The sequence below is a fragment of the Panicum virgatum genome, chromosome 1K (assembly GCF_016808335.1).
Source record: "Panicum virgatum strain AP13 chromosome 1K, P.virgatum_v5, whole genome shotgun sequence".
Taxonomy (NCBI): Eukaryota; Viridiplantae; Streptophyta; class Magnoliopsida; order Poales; family Poaceae; genus Panicum; species Panicum virgatum.
In genome coordinates this window covers 35992496-36007807 of record NC_053136.1, presented here as the reverse complement: position 1 = coordinate 36007807, position 15312 = coordinate 35992496, and the positions used below count along the sequence as shown (strand labels likewise).

The window sequence follows — 15312 nt, the reverse complement described above, 5'->3', positions numbered from 1 at the left end:
GTCCCTCAAAAAAAAAAAAAAGCTGCTGTGCCCACGGCCACGCCGCTCCTGAGGCCCTGACGCCGCCATCCTCCAAACCACCGCGATCGCGGCGGGAGCGGTGGGTGTGGCAGCGAATCGAGAAGCTTCCCTTCCCGGCGGGGCCATGTCGGCCTCGGATACGGCAGCTGGTCCACTGGAGGCGGCTGCGGTGGCGGGGGCGAGCAGGAGGGAGAAGCGGCGTGAGCGGAAGAAGGAGCGCCGCCGGAAGGCGCGGAGGGAGGCGGCGGCGCGGGCGCGGGCGGCGGACGCGCTCGCGGCCGACCCCGAGGAGGAGCGCCGCCTCCTCGAGCAGGAGGAGGCCGAGGCGGCTGCGGAGTCCGAGCGCGCGCGGCGCGCCTTCGAGGACGCCGAGCGCCGGTGGCTCGAGGCCGCCGCGGCGCGCGCTGCGGAGAAGGCGGCCGCCGCCGCTGCCGCGGCAGAGGAGGCCAGGGCTGCGGAGGCTTCCACTCGAGAGAAGGTCAGCTCTGTCCCCCTAATAATTTCTTAATCATCATCTTCGACGGAACTAGCGCCGTTAGCCAATAGCCAGTTTTGGTACTTTTAATCCGACTGTCGGAATGCTTTCTCTTCATCAGCAGTGTTTTTGCCAGCTATCGTTATAAAGTCATGTAGACGTTGATGAATTTGCTAGTGCATTTTTCGAAATTTAATGGACAAACTGGCAAACATAGTGATCCCATTTATTTACCTTGGCTATTGCAGTCTAAGGATGATCATGGAAACGAGTCAGAAGAAGATGGTGAATGGGAATATATTGAAGATGGACCAGCCGAGATCATATGGCAAGGAAATGAGATAATTGTGAAGAAGAAAAAGGTTAAAGTACCAAAAGGAGTCAAGGAAAAACCGCCAATTCAAGAGGTCATGGTTCTATTTCCTCATAAAGTTTCAGGGGTTCCTTATGGCTGCTCCATGGGTTATATATATTTTTATATTGTCTGAGGATGACACTGTATATTTTGCAGGAAGATAGACCTACATCAAATCCACTCCCGCCACAATCTGTAGCTTTTGCTGCACAGAGGGCAGAACCTCCCATGTCTGCGCAAGAAGTACTTGAGAAAGTTGCTCAAGAGACTCCAAATTTTGGAACAGAACAGGCATGCTCTAGAGTTCTCCTTTTATATTAGGACAGGGAAGATGTCTTGTGTAGTTCTTATGCTACAATGAAAAGAAAATACAATTCACTGTCTACCTCACATCTTGGCTTTGTTCTCTGTTGACAACCGTCAACTTAACTTTCATGTCTGTTTTATTTTTTAGGATAAGGCACATTGTCCATTTCACCTCAAGACAGGGGCTTGTCGGTTTGGAGTGCGCTGCAGCAGGGTTCATTTTTATCCTGATAAGTCGAGCACATTGTTAATGAAAAACATGTATAACAGTCCAGGCCTCGCTTTGGAGCAAGATGAAGGGCTTGAGGTTTGTTAGAGGACAATCCCTTGTGAATAACTTGGTATCCTGAAACTATTGTTTGTTTCCTTTATGAACTGGCACAAGTATCAAATCATTTGCATTTTCCAATTATTACTAAAGATTAGTCTTGCTCCAAGTTTTTTCTTGACATGCTGTACACTCAGACCTGCGACAGATTCCATGTACTTCATGTAATTCTCTTCAGAACTCCAGCTTGAGGCATACAATGATCCGGCCAGTTGGTTTCACTTGACTGAGGACGACTTGAACTTTGATCTGCTCATGTATCCTAAACTATAATGCTCTCTTGTTGATGTTGCAGAACATTTTTATGCATCTTTGTAACTTTTTAAAAAGCCCTCTAATATTTGAAAATTGGAACCTATCTTTGTGTCATTTATTAAGTTATTAAGCAGCTCCTTGACAATTTTGATAGTAACTGGGAAATTTTAACGTTCAACTATTGAGGAATTATTCTTTTACTCGACATATTTGATGACCATTAGGGTGACAGGTGAAATTGTTTTAACCCCTTTGAGCTGATAGAACTCATTCTATCAGCAATATAGTGCTAAATAGGCGCTTGCTTTTACTTATCCGTTCCCCTTTTGGATTTTTTTCTCTTAGTCCTTAGTTTCTTCCCTTCTGCATACCCTATGGTTTTTTCTTAATTGAAGTAGTGACAAGGGACACTGCATTAAGATGTTTGATATCTTCCTTTGTTTGAACTTTGAACTAATAAGTTTCTCCTTTAACATTCTCCAGTCTACAGATGAAGAAATTGAACAAAGTTATGAGGAATTTTATGAAGACGTACATACCGAATTTCTGAAATTTGGTGAACTTGCTAACTTCAAGGTTCTTTGTGCCTCTGAAACTATATGATTTCCCTTTCACCTCATGTTATCTTAAGCTTTGTTCCTAGCTTTGTATGATTGTTGCACTTGAAGTATTATTAGCACCTTCTCTGTATTGTGGCTGCATTAACGATCAAAAATAATTTTTTGTTGTTGGGGAGAATTAGTATACAATTAGTGTACTATTGTTGGTTAGTTAGCTTCTAGGTAAGCTGGTAAGGAGATCAGTATATAATAGTTCCATGCTACTCCCCTTTGCCATCTGTGTTATACTCTACTTCTGCAGACTTAGCCTTTGCCTAAGCATCTTAACTTCACCTTGCAATTCACATACATCATCTTAGGTCTCTTTCTACTTCCTATTTAGCAGACCGCACAGGATCCTGTAGTGAACCCCACTGGCTACTATGCTCTAAGTATAATTTAGACAAAAAATTGAACAAAATGATTCAGAGTGGTTGCCATTTTTCACTGCCTTACTGGTGCTGGTAGCATCCAGAATCAGATACACAACTTTGAATTGAAACATTAAAGATTCAATAAAATTACTGGGGCTCTTCTAAATCATGGTGTTGGGAATTGGAACTGTGTAACTTTTCTCGAAGCTAGGTTTTTGTATAATTTTCCTCCCATAGAATTACAGAATTGATTCCAGTTAATATTTAGGTATGTAGGAATGAATCTTTCCATCTTCGAGGAAATGTTTATGTGCATTATAAATCATTGGATTCAGCTCTTCTTGCTTATAGCAGCATGAATGGGCGCTATTTTGCTGGAAAGCAGGTAATTGCTCTGTTTCATTCTTCAAGATTTCTAAGCAGACAGTTGTTATAGGCTAGAGCATTGTGATAAATCCTGCTTATGTCTCAGAGAGTTCTTCACCCTTAGATACTGCCGTGATAAATTACAAATAAACATTCTACTGTTTCATGAGCTAAGCTTGGATTTTCCTGTGTTTTTAGATAACATGTGAATTTGTTGCTGTCACAAGATGGAAAGCTGCGATATGTGGTGAATACATGAGGTCAAAATACAAGGTACCTGAGTTTCTATCTGTCTCCTTCATTCAATTTTGTTTGGTTTTATTTGATCTACATAAAACTTATCTGCAACATTGATATTTGCTAGAGGAGCACTCTTTAAAATTGAGAAACTAGTTCCAGATTACTAATGCAGTCAATGTGTTTTTTTTTTCATCTCCTGTTTCAGACATGTTCACATGGAGTTGCTTGTAATTTTATTCACTGCTTTCGCAATCCTGGAGGAGATTACGAGTGGGCTGATTGGGATAATCCTCCCCCTAGATACTGGATTAGGAAGATGGCTGCTCTTTTTGGTCCTGCAGCTGATACTATGCATGACAAGCCAAGCGATACCCCAGTTTTTGAAAGGCTACAACGTTCAGACAGGAAAAGACTGAAAAATTCGAGGGACAGGTCCATGCTCAATATCTGTTAAATCATTTTACTTGAACATTTTTTGCTACACCTATAAGTACATGATAATGCTTATCATGATTTTGTTTCAATAGGTATGTTTCAAGAAGATACATGGATGAAGATGTGCATCCACATTCTTCCCAAGATTATTCACGTTCTAAACAAGAGCATAGTAGCCGCAGCATGAAGTATGAGTACAGTCGTCATAGAAGAGGTGCTTCAGCATCAGATAAGCACCAAGGGCAAGATACTGTAGATACTAATGGCAGACAGTTCTCAACCACGGAAAATGAGAGTCATCCGCGCAAGCACAAGCATGAGGAAAGGTGCAGAAGTGATCATGGTGATGGAGGAAAATATGATGACAGAATTAGGTCTAGGAAGCACCGGTCTGATAGGCGTGAGCCTGGTTCTTCTGATTGGCCTTCAGACTTGACTGATACAGATGTAAGCAAGGGTCCTTCAGGCAGCAAGTCCAGTAGCAGGTATGATGATCATGAAAATAGCAGGAGGAAATCCTCGGAGGATCAGAGCCACAAAAGACGCTGTACAGTGCACAAATCATCAGGGAAGGAACACAGCAGCACAAGGGGCTCGAAACATGGTACAGAAGATGATTATTATGGTGAGAAAGATGATAACAAATACTCTGATGACAGGTGGGTTGCTACATATAGCGACGCTGATTCAGATGTTGAAAGATATCAGAGGTCAAGCAGTGGAGGCACTAAGTTTGGTAGGAAGGATAATGCTCATTCGGATGCAGAAGTTCGTCATCAGAGATCAAGCAGAAGAAGAAAGGCTGATAAGAGAAGGAAGACTCACAGTGGAAACAAGCAGCTCAGCACAACTGAAGAGGATACAACAGATTCTGACACTAGAGATTTGAGCTCTGATTCATGGAGTTGCAGATCGAGAAGCAGTGGGGAGAATTTTTCAACACACAGATCAAAGAGGAAGCGAAGTCAGAGTAAGGAGAAAGTCGAGTAGCGTGTACACAGATGTTCGTTTAGAGAGCACGGATAACCCCTTTTTTTAGGACTCCCTGCTCTGTTATGCCCTCTATATCACTTGTTAGAAATACATGTGCCTTGCATTTTTGATACAGAACTATGTACTTTGCATTTTTTATAAGAAACTATGTACATTGGCCATTGCATTAATGAAGCTTTGTTCCGAAGTCCAAATCTGATCTTTCCCCATTTCTTGTGTCTTTTAGGTTTATTATTCCCGTTAGCTCACCGATAATAAGATGATCAACTTTTTTTTTTCGCTGCAGCTGTGAGCACCTTAAAATGACAAACATTGGATATACAAAACTGGAGCACCGAAACCTTTTGGTTACATAAGCAAGCCTCATGTCTTTTCAGTACGCACAAAAGTTTTCGAACAGAAGGGCAGGAGTGGGTGAAAGGAAACATAAGAGCTCAACACTATTGTCATAATAATTCCTAGACATATGACTCCAAAAAGTATCATGTCTGGATCGTTATGCATTTGCACAAGGTGGGTCGGTACTGCCGGAACACCTAGAGGCATTGTGCAATCAGGATAAAGCTTCAGCTGATCAGCTCCCTTTCCTACCTCTTTGTTTTGTCATAAACCTCAATGTATCTCTTTGGGACACCGTAATGGTCGACAAGGTGCTTTGCAAGATCATCAATCACTCCACCTTGAACTAAGACCTCGTACTGGCCCTTCTTACCTGAAATGATATTAGTGTAGATGCAATGCATCATATCCCTTGTACCAATCGTTTGTCTACTGATAATCAGAATGAATTACGGATACCGGACAAGTTACCTGGAAGCTCAGCGGTGGTGGTGCTGCAAGCAAATTTCTTCTGCAGTTCAGACGCCAAGGAATCAGGATCCATTAGAAAGCATTCCAGTCCAGAAAGCCGAGTCATCTTCTTGTTTCCCTGCCTTCTTTCTGTCATGATCTGAATAGTTCTTATGGCACCCTTGCGTATGACCTCCTGAGTTCCTCTTGTTACTTTATGGTGAACTTGCATGCGGTTTAAAAGTGTTGATCCCAAATCCTTCTTGTGGATCTCAGTTGGATATGCTGAACCCTTCTTGATAGCTCCTTTGTACAATGCATCACATAATGTAACATCAAGAATCACTTTGGCCTTGTCTGTAGGCTTAACCAAATTTTCCTTTTCGACGTACCTAAACTCACAGAAGAAAATGAACTTAAATGAAAAGTGAATAGACTAGGCATATTTACACTTCACAGACAGACTTCAAAAGAATCAGTCACTTTGTCCCCACAAAATAGTTGGGAGAATGGAGAGACAAACCTGAAAACTACATCAGAAGCCTCTGATGCACTGTAATACTTCTCCATGTCAGCTTCGACAGCCATAAATATGGGTTTAACATGAGAACTTGGCTTATAAATCTCAGCAACTTCCAATTGCTTTGTGACACTACTTTCAGCAACAGCCTTTTCCTGTTCGACAGGCTCCTGTACTCTCTTTTCCGGTTTAAAGGCCATGTAGTCTGGATGCTTACGGTTGATACCTAGCAATATAACTTCCTTCTTATACTTGTCCTCTTTTGCTGAAATCTGCAAAACATAGTGAATGATGTTGAGCGATGGAATGTATAAACCCTTTTTACAACAAATGAAATTGGGTTTTAATATTTAATACAAATCCTACATCATTAGATTAGGTCCTTAACCATTTCATTGGCTTATCATAATGCTCCTTTGAAGTGTTTAGGGACACTATTATATATTTTTTACATAAAAATAGGACGTAAATTTGCTACATATGATCAAAAATAAGACACTCCAACTAAATCGAACATATCATATGATGCATATAAAAAAAGTTAGCTGTCTTACTAGGCCAGATGAAGATTTTGATTGCAACCACTTGGATAGTTTCTTGTGTGATGACTTTTTAATATCAAGAGTAACACCTGGAGGCCTGCAGGGGAGTATGTGATTTGACCTGAAAAGAACAATAAACAGAGGACGAGACTGAATCCAAGTAATGAAAAACAAAGGCAGAACATGCAAGTTATAAGTTGTTGCACATGAATATTTTGCTAGTCACCCTGGCTATCCAACTTGTTTTACTTACAGAAGTGCCCACTTTATATGGCAATTTTATTATTATTTTGTTGTGTGTGTGTGTGTGTGTGTGTGTGTGTAGTGGAGGGGAGCAAAGCAATAACAGAGCCTAGCAGGATAGGATGGCCAAACAAGGCATCAATAAAAGCCATCTATCATGGAGTAAAACATGTTTGCATCTATCAAAGGCCTTAAAAATGTCCTGGTGAAAAATATATCCTAGTTGTATCATAGGACAACTGCTAGGATACAAGTTATAAAATTGAGAATAATAACAAAACAAACATGAAAAAAATAAGCTGATGGAGTATTCATCAATATGTGAAACTGGAGCAAGAATATATACCATAGTGTACTTCCTGGCATGGGAAGGTCTTTTTCTTTTATGCTTGTGTACAGTGCTTGCAGAAGGCATTTGTCCAAAAGAGAATCAATTTCTTCAGTTGTCAAAGTCTGATGTTCCTTTTCATCAGGTGCCTGTTCGGCTGATTTATCTTCAGGCAGTTTGAGTTCATTTATACCATCAGTTATCTCTTCTTTAGCTTCATTGTGGACGCCAGGATCAGCAGTGTCTGAACTATCAATTGCTGCATCTTCACTTTCATGTGTGACTTCTGGAGTTCCTTCAGCAGAATCAGGAGATTGAGATGTTGAAACAAAATTTGGATCTTCAACAACAATGTCTTCAAAAAATCCTTCATTAGGGACATAACGACCATCAGCTGAATCCCTGCAATAGTATTTGACAGATTAATTTACAAAAGAAAGGCTAAACTCTTATGTATCCAGTCCAGGTCAGTGCACTTGCCATAACATATCCCTGTAGTAATGTAGAATCCTTAAAGCCTTGCCCCGTAGCCCTGCCTTTAAGGCTTCAGTACTACTCATAGTTGTGATCCCAACCTGACAATGCATAATGGCAACAAACATTGGATTTGAAAATAACTGAATTCTATGAGTTTACAACTTTGGGTTGAAAATCTTAGAAACTTACAGCAATTGGCGCAGGGTTACCGGGAACTTTTACTGCCCATGGTTGACCAGCTCCAAAAGAAGGAAACCCTTCTGGGGGTATGCTGATACCAGGAAACATCAGATCAGCACCACCAATCACATAACGTGAAACCTCACCACCCTTAAGCGTAAAAGCTGGCAACAGATGAGGGACCTTCCAGAGTGCATAAACTGCAATATGTGCAGCAGACAACCATACTCAGTTCATTTCGAATCTACAAGCTGTTGATTATTAAATGAAAAAACCTAAAATAGTCAAAACTCTAAAGACAAGGAATTTATAGGTCAATCTGTAAAGTCTATTAGCTGAAGTGGTGTCTAACAGAAGCGATGTGTTTTAGTAGTTATGGATAGTACCTATACTTCATTGTGCTCACTATTTGCTCAAGCTTTATAAGCAGTCAGCTTATTTTCAAAATACAAAACATAACCAAGTATATATTTATGAAAAAATTAAATTACTGACAGCATAACAAAATTACAGAAAATCAACAGGCTGTTTCAGTAATAGAAATCAAAATAATTGTGATCACACTAAATTACAGTCTCTGATTGCTATCCACTCTTTTTTTTCCCTGCACATACTCAACAAGGAAGAAAGAATTTTAAAAATACTATTACAATAGCAAGAAAGTGCTGTAGCGCAAATAGCAAAAGTTGTATTGAAGATGACAAGAAAACATCAATATGTAGATGAAAATAGAAACCTGTTGGAAACAGATCGTGGCCTCTTGCATCAATGTTGAAGATCATTGGGAACTCCCCCTCTATGGCATATACAAGAGCATGATTTGGGTACTTAGCTAGTGTTATCTCACCCTATATATAAGCACACCACAACAAGTATCACAACAAATGTTAATTCAAAGATATAAAGCCATGAACAAAACAGAACTGTATAAAATAACTTAAGTTCATGCAGTAGTACTTAAAATATAGTGGTGAGAGGGGCCACCTCACGATGGTTTTCATTTATATATAAAAAAAAATTGTCCCATGCTACACTAACATAAACATAAAAGGTCTTTACTCCTGAGAAAGTTAAGGTAGGCTAGAGATAAAAGTCAGTTAACATGCAAAATTACATGGTACTAAACAAGGTATATAAGAAAAAGAAAAAGAAAATAGTCACCTTGGGAGGAAGAATGGCATCAAGATCAGCATCAGATGCCTGTGGAAACCTTTCCTTGGCAGTTCTTCTTAACTTCTTTTTGTCTGCCCCAGACAAGCGCTGTACAGTTTTCACATCAACTGGTTTCTTGAACATGGTTGACCAGACCACAGACAACAAGCTCTGAAAATATATTAATTACACATGCAGCCCCAATTACATGAGAGACCATGAAATATAAAAACTTAATTTAAAACCGTGCGACCACAAATAAATGATGAAACAACCATCCTGTGCACAATTCATCTTCAGGAGGTGGGATCATAGTCATAGAAATCAAGGTCGAAGGTACTGTTCCTTGACCCGGAAATGTCGGGGTCATTTTTGTCCCCACCTTGTAAAAACCTCTCACAAGGACCGTACCACATTCGTCGACCCCATCTACCCGGAAACTTTGTGACTATGGGCGGGAAACATAGAAGGAATATTAAGAAAAATGGCAAGCTTGTATCCTCCTATGACCGCACTCATTGCCTGCCTAACGAATGATTTATACCAATAAATCTCAAAAATCCCCAAATTATAGGGTACATAGAGTACTTAGGATGGTGCTACATGACACAGCTCGTCCCATGATAATCCTACCAACCCCATTGTTCCATATCCTCCACTTAGAAGAATGCCCAGCTCGTTGAATTAAAACTTTCCATTCAATCAACCCGCAAATGGTCCACAAGCAAACTGCCAAGCTCATGACAGAGTAACAGCGAACCTTCCACATCCCAAGTCTTCCAATAACATGTTTATTGAGGCCCTTCGAACCCAAGATATCACAGCAGACTACAATACATCGCACACATATCCGAGGGCTCAGAATACAACAAGCCTAACGATCGTGAAAGAAAGGGCAGAATTTCCCACTGCATCCGGAAGGGCTAACGAGCCGAGGGATCACTGCTGCTGGACTAGCCAAGCAGGGATGGGATTACAGACAGAGAGAGGCCTCCTTACCGCCGCCGGCGAGCGCGAGGCGAGGGCGGAGGCGGCGCGGGGGATCGGGAAGGTTCTCGAGACAGTGGACGCTGCCCCAGAACAAACAAGACGACGGCGGCGTGCGCAGGTGTGTCCGTGTGTGTCGCTGCGGGAAGGGAAGGAGCACGGGCCGTAGTGGGCCGCTAGCCCTCACGTGAAACGGGCCGCAGCCCATGGGCCGACTTCACCAGAAGCATCTAGAGCGGCCACCAAGTCCACGGCCACCAGCGGCGCTCGAGGCCTCCGTGCGGCGCGGCGAGGCGAGCGAGGGGATGACGGCGCCCAAGCCTGGCGGGGGAGCGGCGGCCGCGGCGCGGGCGGCCGCGGCGGGGCCCAGGACGGTGCTCATCACGGGGGTCAGCAGGGGGCTGGGGCGGGCGCTGGCGCTCGAGCTCGCGCGGCGCGGGCACGCGGTCGTCGGCTGCGGCCGCTCCGCCGAGCACCTCCGCTCCCTCGAGGCGGAGATCACGTCGCCTTCGCGCCACTTCCTCACCGTTGCCGACGTCGTAAGGCTCTGCTGCTCTCTGGAGTGCTGAAAAGGAATTTCTCGTCGAAATTGCCGCTCTGCTTTCTAGGGCTAGTGTATTGATGAGCGGAATCTCAATTACTAGGTTTTAGAGTCGTGCTGCTATATACTTGAACCCACCGATTGGGGGTTCAATGCATCCTGTTCTTTCACTCAGAACTTTGGATGACTGGTGGACAGATTGTTAAACTTCGTTGTTAGCTTGATTGCTCGGGGTTCCTGCTTCTTGAATTCATAAGCCATGCTAGTCACTGGTGTATAATAATACTTGATGTTCCAGGAATTCTTTCTGCTCTACATTTTTACAGTGTGATGCATACATAGGTGGATATTTTATTGTGTCAGCTTGTGTGCTCAACTGGTGGCCTGATTGGAGCTGCTACCTGCTACGCTGTTTAGAGATGAGTTGGTATACATGATTAGTTTCACTGACATAGCAGTGAGATTGATGCTATGGGTGAATTCATTATCTTATCAAACTCGTGAATTTATGGAAATAACAAGATTCCTACTTATCAAAATTTTTATAACTATGACCATCAATACATAAAGAATTAGTAAGTCGATAACCTAAGATTTTACATAACGTATCTGTTGGATATTAGTGAGATGAAGTAGAATTGCCATTTATCAATGGTGCTTTTAATTCTTTGTCTGAAAAAAACAAAGCTAGAGTAACTTGACTCTTGCTTTAAAATTTCTTGCTATGTTCAGACAATTTCTCAAATACCATGCTTCTGATGCAGAGGTCAGACAGCAGTGTGGCTGAGTTGGCAAAGGCCATTGTGGAAAGGAAGCAAGTTCCAGATATTATAGGTTTGTACTGTTTGTTCATTTGCAACTGTGCGAAGTTTATTATGAAACTGCATATTTGTACACTCTTTTTCCAAATATATGACCGAAGAGGTTTTCCTGGATTCTAACTGAGATATTTTGGCAGTAAACAATGCTGGTACAATAAACAAGAATAACAAGACATGGAACGTTCCAGCTGAAGATTTTGATATGGTGATTGATACGAATATCAAGGGAACAGCAAATGTGCTTCGCCATTTTGTACCACTCATGATAGAGAAGAGACATGGGATTATAATCAATCTGTCCTCTGGTTGGGGAAGATCTGCTGCTGCAGAGGTCGGACAGATCGCCATCGAATGTGTTGTAGTGGTTTCTTTCTGTTACTTAAATCATCAAAGCAATCAAAATTGCATATTGCTGTTACAGGTTGCTCCATATTGTGCTTCAAAATGGGCGATTGAGGGCTTGACACGCTCCTTAGCTAAGGAGCTGCCTCCAGGATTGGCAGCCATTGCTCTTAGCCCTGGTGTTGTGAACACTGACATGCTTACTTCATGCTTTGGAAGCTCAGCTGCATTATACCAAACGACTGAAACATGGTAAACCTCCCTGCCTTATGTTTGTTCTTCCTTGTGCTGTTATAACAGAGCGGTCAGCTCATTAGCTGAGCTCAAAATAAACTCTGAGCAAAATATAAGAGGTTTACTCGAGACATATGTTGTCAGACTGCAGACGCTAAGAGATGGGAAATTACTATTACATACTCCCTCTGTCCTGGAATATAGATTTAGCATTTTTTAGACAGACTATGAGGGCCGGTGAATAGACTATTGTCCTCGGTTAAATACCATAGTTGTGCAAGCAACAATCACGAGCTAATTTACAGGTGTGATGACGTAATGCATGGCTCCATATCTGACGCAGCATGCTTTCCTAATATATTCTGACAATCTGACTTGCCAAACATGCATGTATGGGTCCCGGATTGGGTTGGCAGGCAAGAAACAAGCATGAAAGCTGTGAGGAACGGGGACAAGATCGCAAAAACGATTCGTTCAGGCTGGTGGGGAAGTAGATGATGAGGGGTATTTTGGTCAGTCTATATGTACAAGGTGGTTTGGAAACTCCAAAGATAGTTATATTTGGGAAAAAAATTGAATGCTTAAGATAGCTATATTCTGGGACGGAGGGAGAAGCAAATTTAGCCAGTGTTCTTAAGGCATCTCCTAGCGTACCCAAGGTGCTACAAGAGCCTAGTTACGCCTTATCGCCTAGGTGGCGCCTACCCAGGGTGCCACAGGATGCGTTATCACCTAAGAGCCATGAATTCAACACATTGACATGGTCCGTTCCAATCTTTTATTATACAGCGACGTCCTATCACTGTACCAGTGATTTTAAGATGTGTTTATACACTCAGTCATCTTCATCTTCAGCCTTATAGTGAGCTTCCAGTGTCCTCTGCATACAGTCCAACCAACATTTTGGCAAATTCTGATGGGATAGTTAACCCCACTTTGCATGCTATCCAAACTTAAAGTTTGTCCATGAGTGTTCGCTGACAATTGAAGAGCGAAGCTTAAATGCTGACTGCTGAGTATCGTACTGAAGATTGGAGCCATTTCATTGTCAGACTTGATATTCATTAGTCTTGCCACTTGGAGAATCCTGGCTGTAGGTGTGGTCCAATAATTGAGAATTGGCATATGCTGCAAGTGTGAATAATACTCCACTTTTTAAGCTTTGTATGTGGAAAACAGTAATGTTAGGTATCAGAGTAACAACTAGCGTTTGGGATTATATGTGCTGTGTGTTTCATTGTGGACTAGTGTTCTTAAGTTGCAGTTAGTGACCAGTAGCACTTACCAGATTGACCAATGTCCAATTGAATGTTGCTGTTTTTCAGGGCACCCAAGGCGGCTACGATGATACTAAGCCTTTCCCTCGACGACAACGGCGCCTCACTGACTGTATGAACCGGTGAAAAATTTGCACTGAGCCAGATTGCTGATGGGTTCTCCTGTAGTAGCCTGACATGTAGATTTCGCGAGATTATTATGATGCTGTAAAATAGTAGCTGAGAATGTGTGTCTGCAGTCTGCACTCCAAATACCCTAGCCGCTGTCTGAACATATATATTGTTGCAGTAACATTTACCGTCGATGGCCTATGGCATTTGCTTCTTTCAGTTTTTTTTGTCTTCCATGCGTTGATGCTATGCTAGTAGCAAGTGATGCCTGGGACTGGGAGACGGAGGCGTTGCTCGTTCCTCCGGTGGTGCCCCCACGCCTGGCGACACGTTCCGTTCTGCCGCCGCGAAAGGCTCGTATCAGTTGGTACCGTGACCCGCAGGAGCGCAGCCCCGTACGCCTGTGTCCAGTGTCCGATACGAGTATACGGAGTATACCGTATACGACGCTGCGATCAGTCGGGCAGATCCATGCATGCCGGCGGCTGCGCCGCTCTGCCATTGCTGCGACCGCTTTTGATCGCTCGATGCGTCGTTATTGCATCGGAGCCAGCAGGAGAAGCCACCGCCGGCGATCCAGGAAAAGGGATAAAGACGGCACCGGTTCTTGGTTGCTTCAGAGGTTCAGAGTTCACAGACCAAACCCTGCTGCGTGGATCGTGGAGTGATCGGCCAGAAACGTGACCTCTCTGGGTCTGGGCTGCGATCTCGAATCCAAAATCGTCCAGTCCAGCATCGCCTTTTCAAGGCGCACTCGAACATGATCCACTTTGCTACGGTACACGATTACCTGTGATCAGATGTGCCTGCCTGCCTGCCACGGCGGAGGGAGCATCTGAGGCTCTGAACTGTTCGTTTTTTTTTCTTCTTCTGGAACTTGGGATGCCTTGCAATTTTGCTGACTGATTGCGTGTTCTCGCGAAATTCGGGCGTGTTTGCTTGCGATCCTGGGGCCAGGCGTCGCCACCCGGCTGATTGGACCAGGCATGTGTTAAGCATGTGTTAGTTTTTTTCCCGGAAAGTTCAATGCTATTAGTATACAAGAGAACATCGTTGTGGCTAGTACATTTTGGGATTTCGCCACGTTGGACTGTTAATACACCACGATATCCAAATACATAGAATTATGGGATCCATTGTCGATGTATGGCAAATTAGCATGTGTTTGATTTTGGGACCAAATGGAACGGGTTGGGTCATTTCTATTTTTTAGGTTGGGTCCAATCCATTTCATGTTTGGTTAGGAGGGATGAGTCCAACTCATTTTTCTGTTTGGTTGCGGAGGTTGAGTCAGACGATATGCATGGATGACGATTTACACCATTAGGAATAGTTATTGATGGTGCCCACATGTCACCTTTGGGCCCCACATGTCAGCCTCTTTGACTCTTTTTTTTCTTCATACACTATCTTCTTCTTTCTAGGCTCTACAAGCCGCGGCCCCTTCCTTGGCCGTGGCAAGCTTGGTCAGTGAGGCATCTTCCCCGGCTGTGGCACGCTCGGCGGTAGCGCCTCTTCCTGACCGTGGCAGGCTCGGCCGTAGCTCCCCTGCCTCCTCTTCCACGGCCGCAGTAGGCCCGCCTCTTCCCCAGCCGTGTCTCTTTCTCCTGCCACGGCACACTCAGCTGCAGCAGCGAGCTTGGCGCCACCGTCCTTTCCCGTCTGCAACGCCCCTACCCGAAAAGCTTGTCGCTCGTCTGCCCTAGTGCAGCGCCGGCTCCTCGCTCTCCCTTCCCTGCGCCTGCCGCTTGCCTACCCATCCTCATGTCGTGCCATGCCGCTCGCACACTCACCTCCACGCCAGCCACTTGCCACCGCACCACTCACCGCTCGCCCGTCGGGAGACGGAGTGAGACGAGGTCAAATTGGGTCGACCCGGTCCTCGTGTTTTTAGCGGATGAGATGGACATACGTCTATGGGGAATATTCCCGTTTGGGTTCATCCCAACCCACCAAAACTATACAACCAAACCTGGGACGGCGTGGATCAAACACATTCCGATCCCCTTCGACCCACCATC

At 43.7% G+C, this 15312-nt stretch overlaps 3 protein-coding genes across 5 annotated transcripts; 2 read left to right on the top strand and 1 right to left on the bottom strand.

Annotated features, from left to right (window-relative positions):
- Positions 1–4941, top strand: LOC120704818 (zinc finger CCCH domain-containing protein 16-like). Of its 3 annotated transcripts, none has more exons than XM_039989363.1 (9): positions 1–499; positions 745–903; positions 1008–1142; positions 1306–1464; positions 2224–2316; positions 2982–3098; positions 3278–3352; positions 3525–3768; positions 3847–4304. In XM_039989363.1, exons 1-9 carry the CDS (start codon positions 146–148, stop codon positions 3939–3941), a joined length of 1431 nt encoding a protein of 476 aa, XP_039845297.1. In that variant the 5' UTR covers positions 1–145; the 3' UTR covers positions 3942–4304. The 3 variants fall into 3 exon arrangements, with proteins under 3 accessions (XP_039845297.1, XP_039845283.1, XP_039845291.1); XM_039989349.1 differs by having other exon boundaries at positions 11–499; positions 3525–3751; positions 3847–4941; XM_039989357.1 differs by lacking the exon at positions 2982–3098 and having other exon boundaries at positions 11–499; positions 3525–3751; positions 3847–4941.
- Positions 4942–5062: 121 nt separating this feature from the next.
- LOC120704838 (eukaryotic translation initiation factor 2D-like) lies at positions 5063–10093 on the bottom strand. Its single transcript, XM_039989372.1, has 10 exons — positions 9978–10093; positions 8988–9149; positions 8563–8674; positions 7836–8026; positions 7650–7744; positions 7188–7571; positions 6611–6719; positions 6060–6328; positions 5558–5928; positions 5063–5459 (listed from the first exon to the last, which is right to left on the bottom strand). The coding sequence occupies exons 2-10, from the start codon at positions 9120–9122 to the stop codon at positions 5335–5337; spliced, it is 1791 nt and encodes a 596-aa protein (XP_039845306.1). The 5' UTR covers positions 9123–9149; positions 9978–10093; the 3' UTR covers positions 5063–5334.
- Positions 10094–10156: 63 nt separating this feature from the next.
- Positions 10157–13510, top strand: LOC120704847 (NADPH-dependent pterin aldehyde reductase-like). The gene is made up of 5 exons (XM_039989384.1): positions 10157–10504; positions 11271–11340; positions 11465–11658; positions 11749–11921; positions 13229–13510. The coding sequence occupies exons 1-5, from the start codon at positions 10172–10174 to the stop codon at positions 13296–13298; spliced, it is 840 nt and encodes a 279-aa protein (XP_039845318.1). The 5' UTR covers positions 10157–10171; the 3' UTR covers positions 13299–13510.
- The last annotated feature ends 1802 nt before the right edge of the window (positions 13511–15312 follow it).

Coding starts and splice junctions, on each gene's coding strand:
- LOC120704818 (XM_039989349.1), top strand. CDS start 146: ATGTCGGCCTCGGATACGGCAGCTGGTCCACTGGAGGCGGCTGCGGTG. Junction 500..744: donor AGGCTTCCACTCGAGAGAAG/GTCAGCTCTGTC, acceptor TGGCTATTGCAG/TCTAAGGATGATCATGGAAA. Junction 904..1,007: donor AAAAACCGCCAATTCAAGAG/GTCATGGTTCTA, acceptor TATATTTTGCAG/GAAGATAGACCTACATCAAA.
- LOC120704838 (XM_039989372.1), bottom strand. CDS start 9,122: ATGTTCAAGAAACCAGTTGATGTGAAAACTGTACAGCGCTTGTCTGGG. Junction 6,720..7,187: donor ATGCCAGGAAGTACACTATG/GTATATATTCTT, acceptor TGTTCTTTTCAG/GTCAAATCACATACTCCCCT. Junction 5,929..6,059: donor GCTTCTGATGTAGTTTTCAG/GTTTGTCTCTCC, acceptor CTGTGAGTTTAG/GTACGTCGAAAAGGAAAATT.
- LOC120704847 (XM_039989384.1), top strand. CDS start 10,172: ATGGGCCGACTTCACCAGAAGCATCTAGAGCGGCCACCAAGTCCACGG. Junction 10,505..11,270: donor TCCTCACCGTTGCCGACGTC/GTAAGGCTCTGC, acceptor CTTCTGATGCAG/AGGTCAGACAGCAGTGTGGC. Junction 11,659..11,748: donor GAAGATCTGCTGCTGCAGAG/GTCGGACAGATC, acceptor TTGCTGTTACAG/GTTGCTCCATATTGTGCTTC.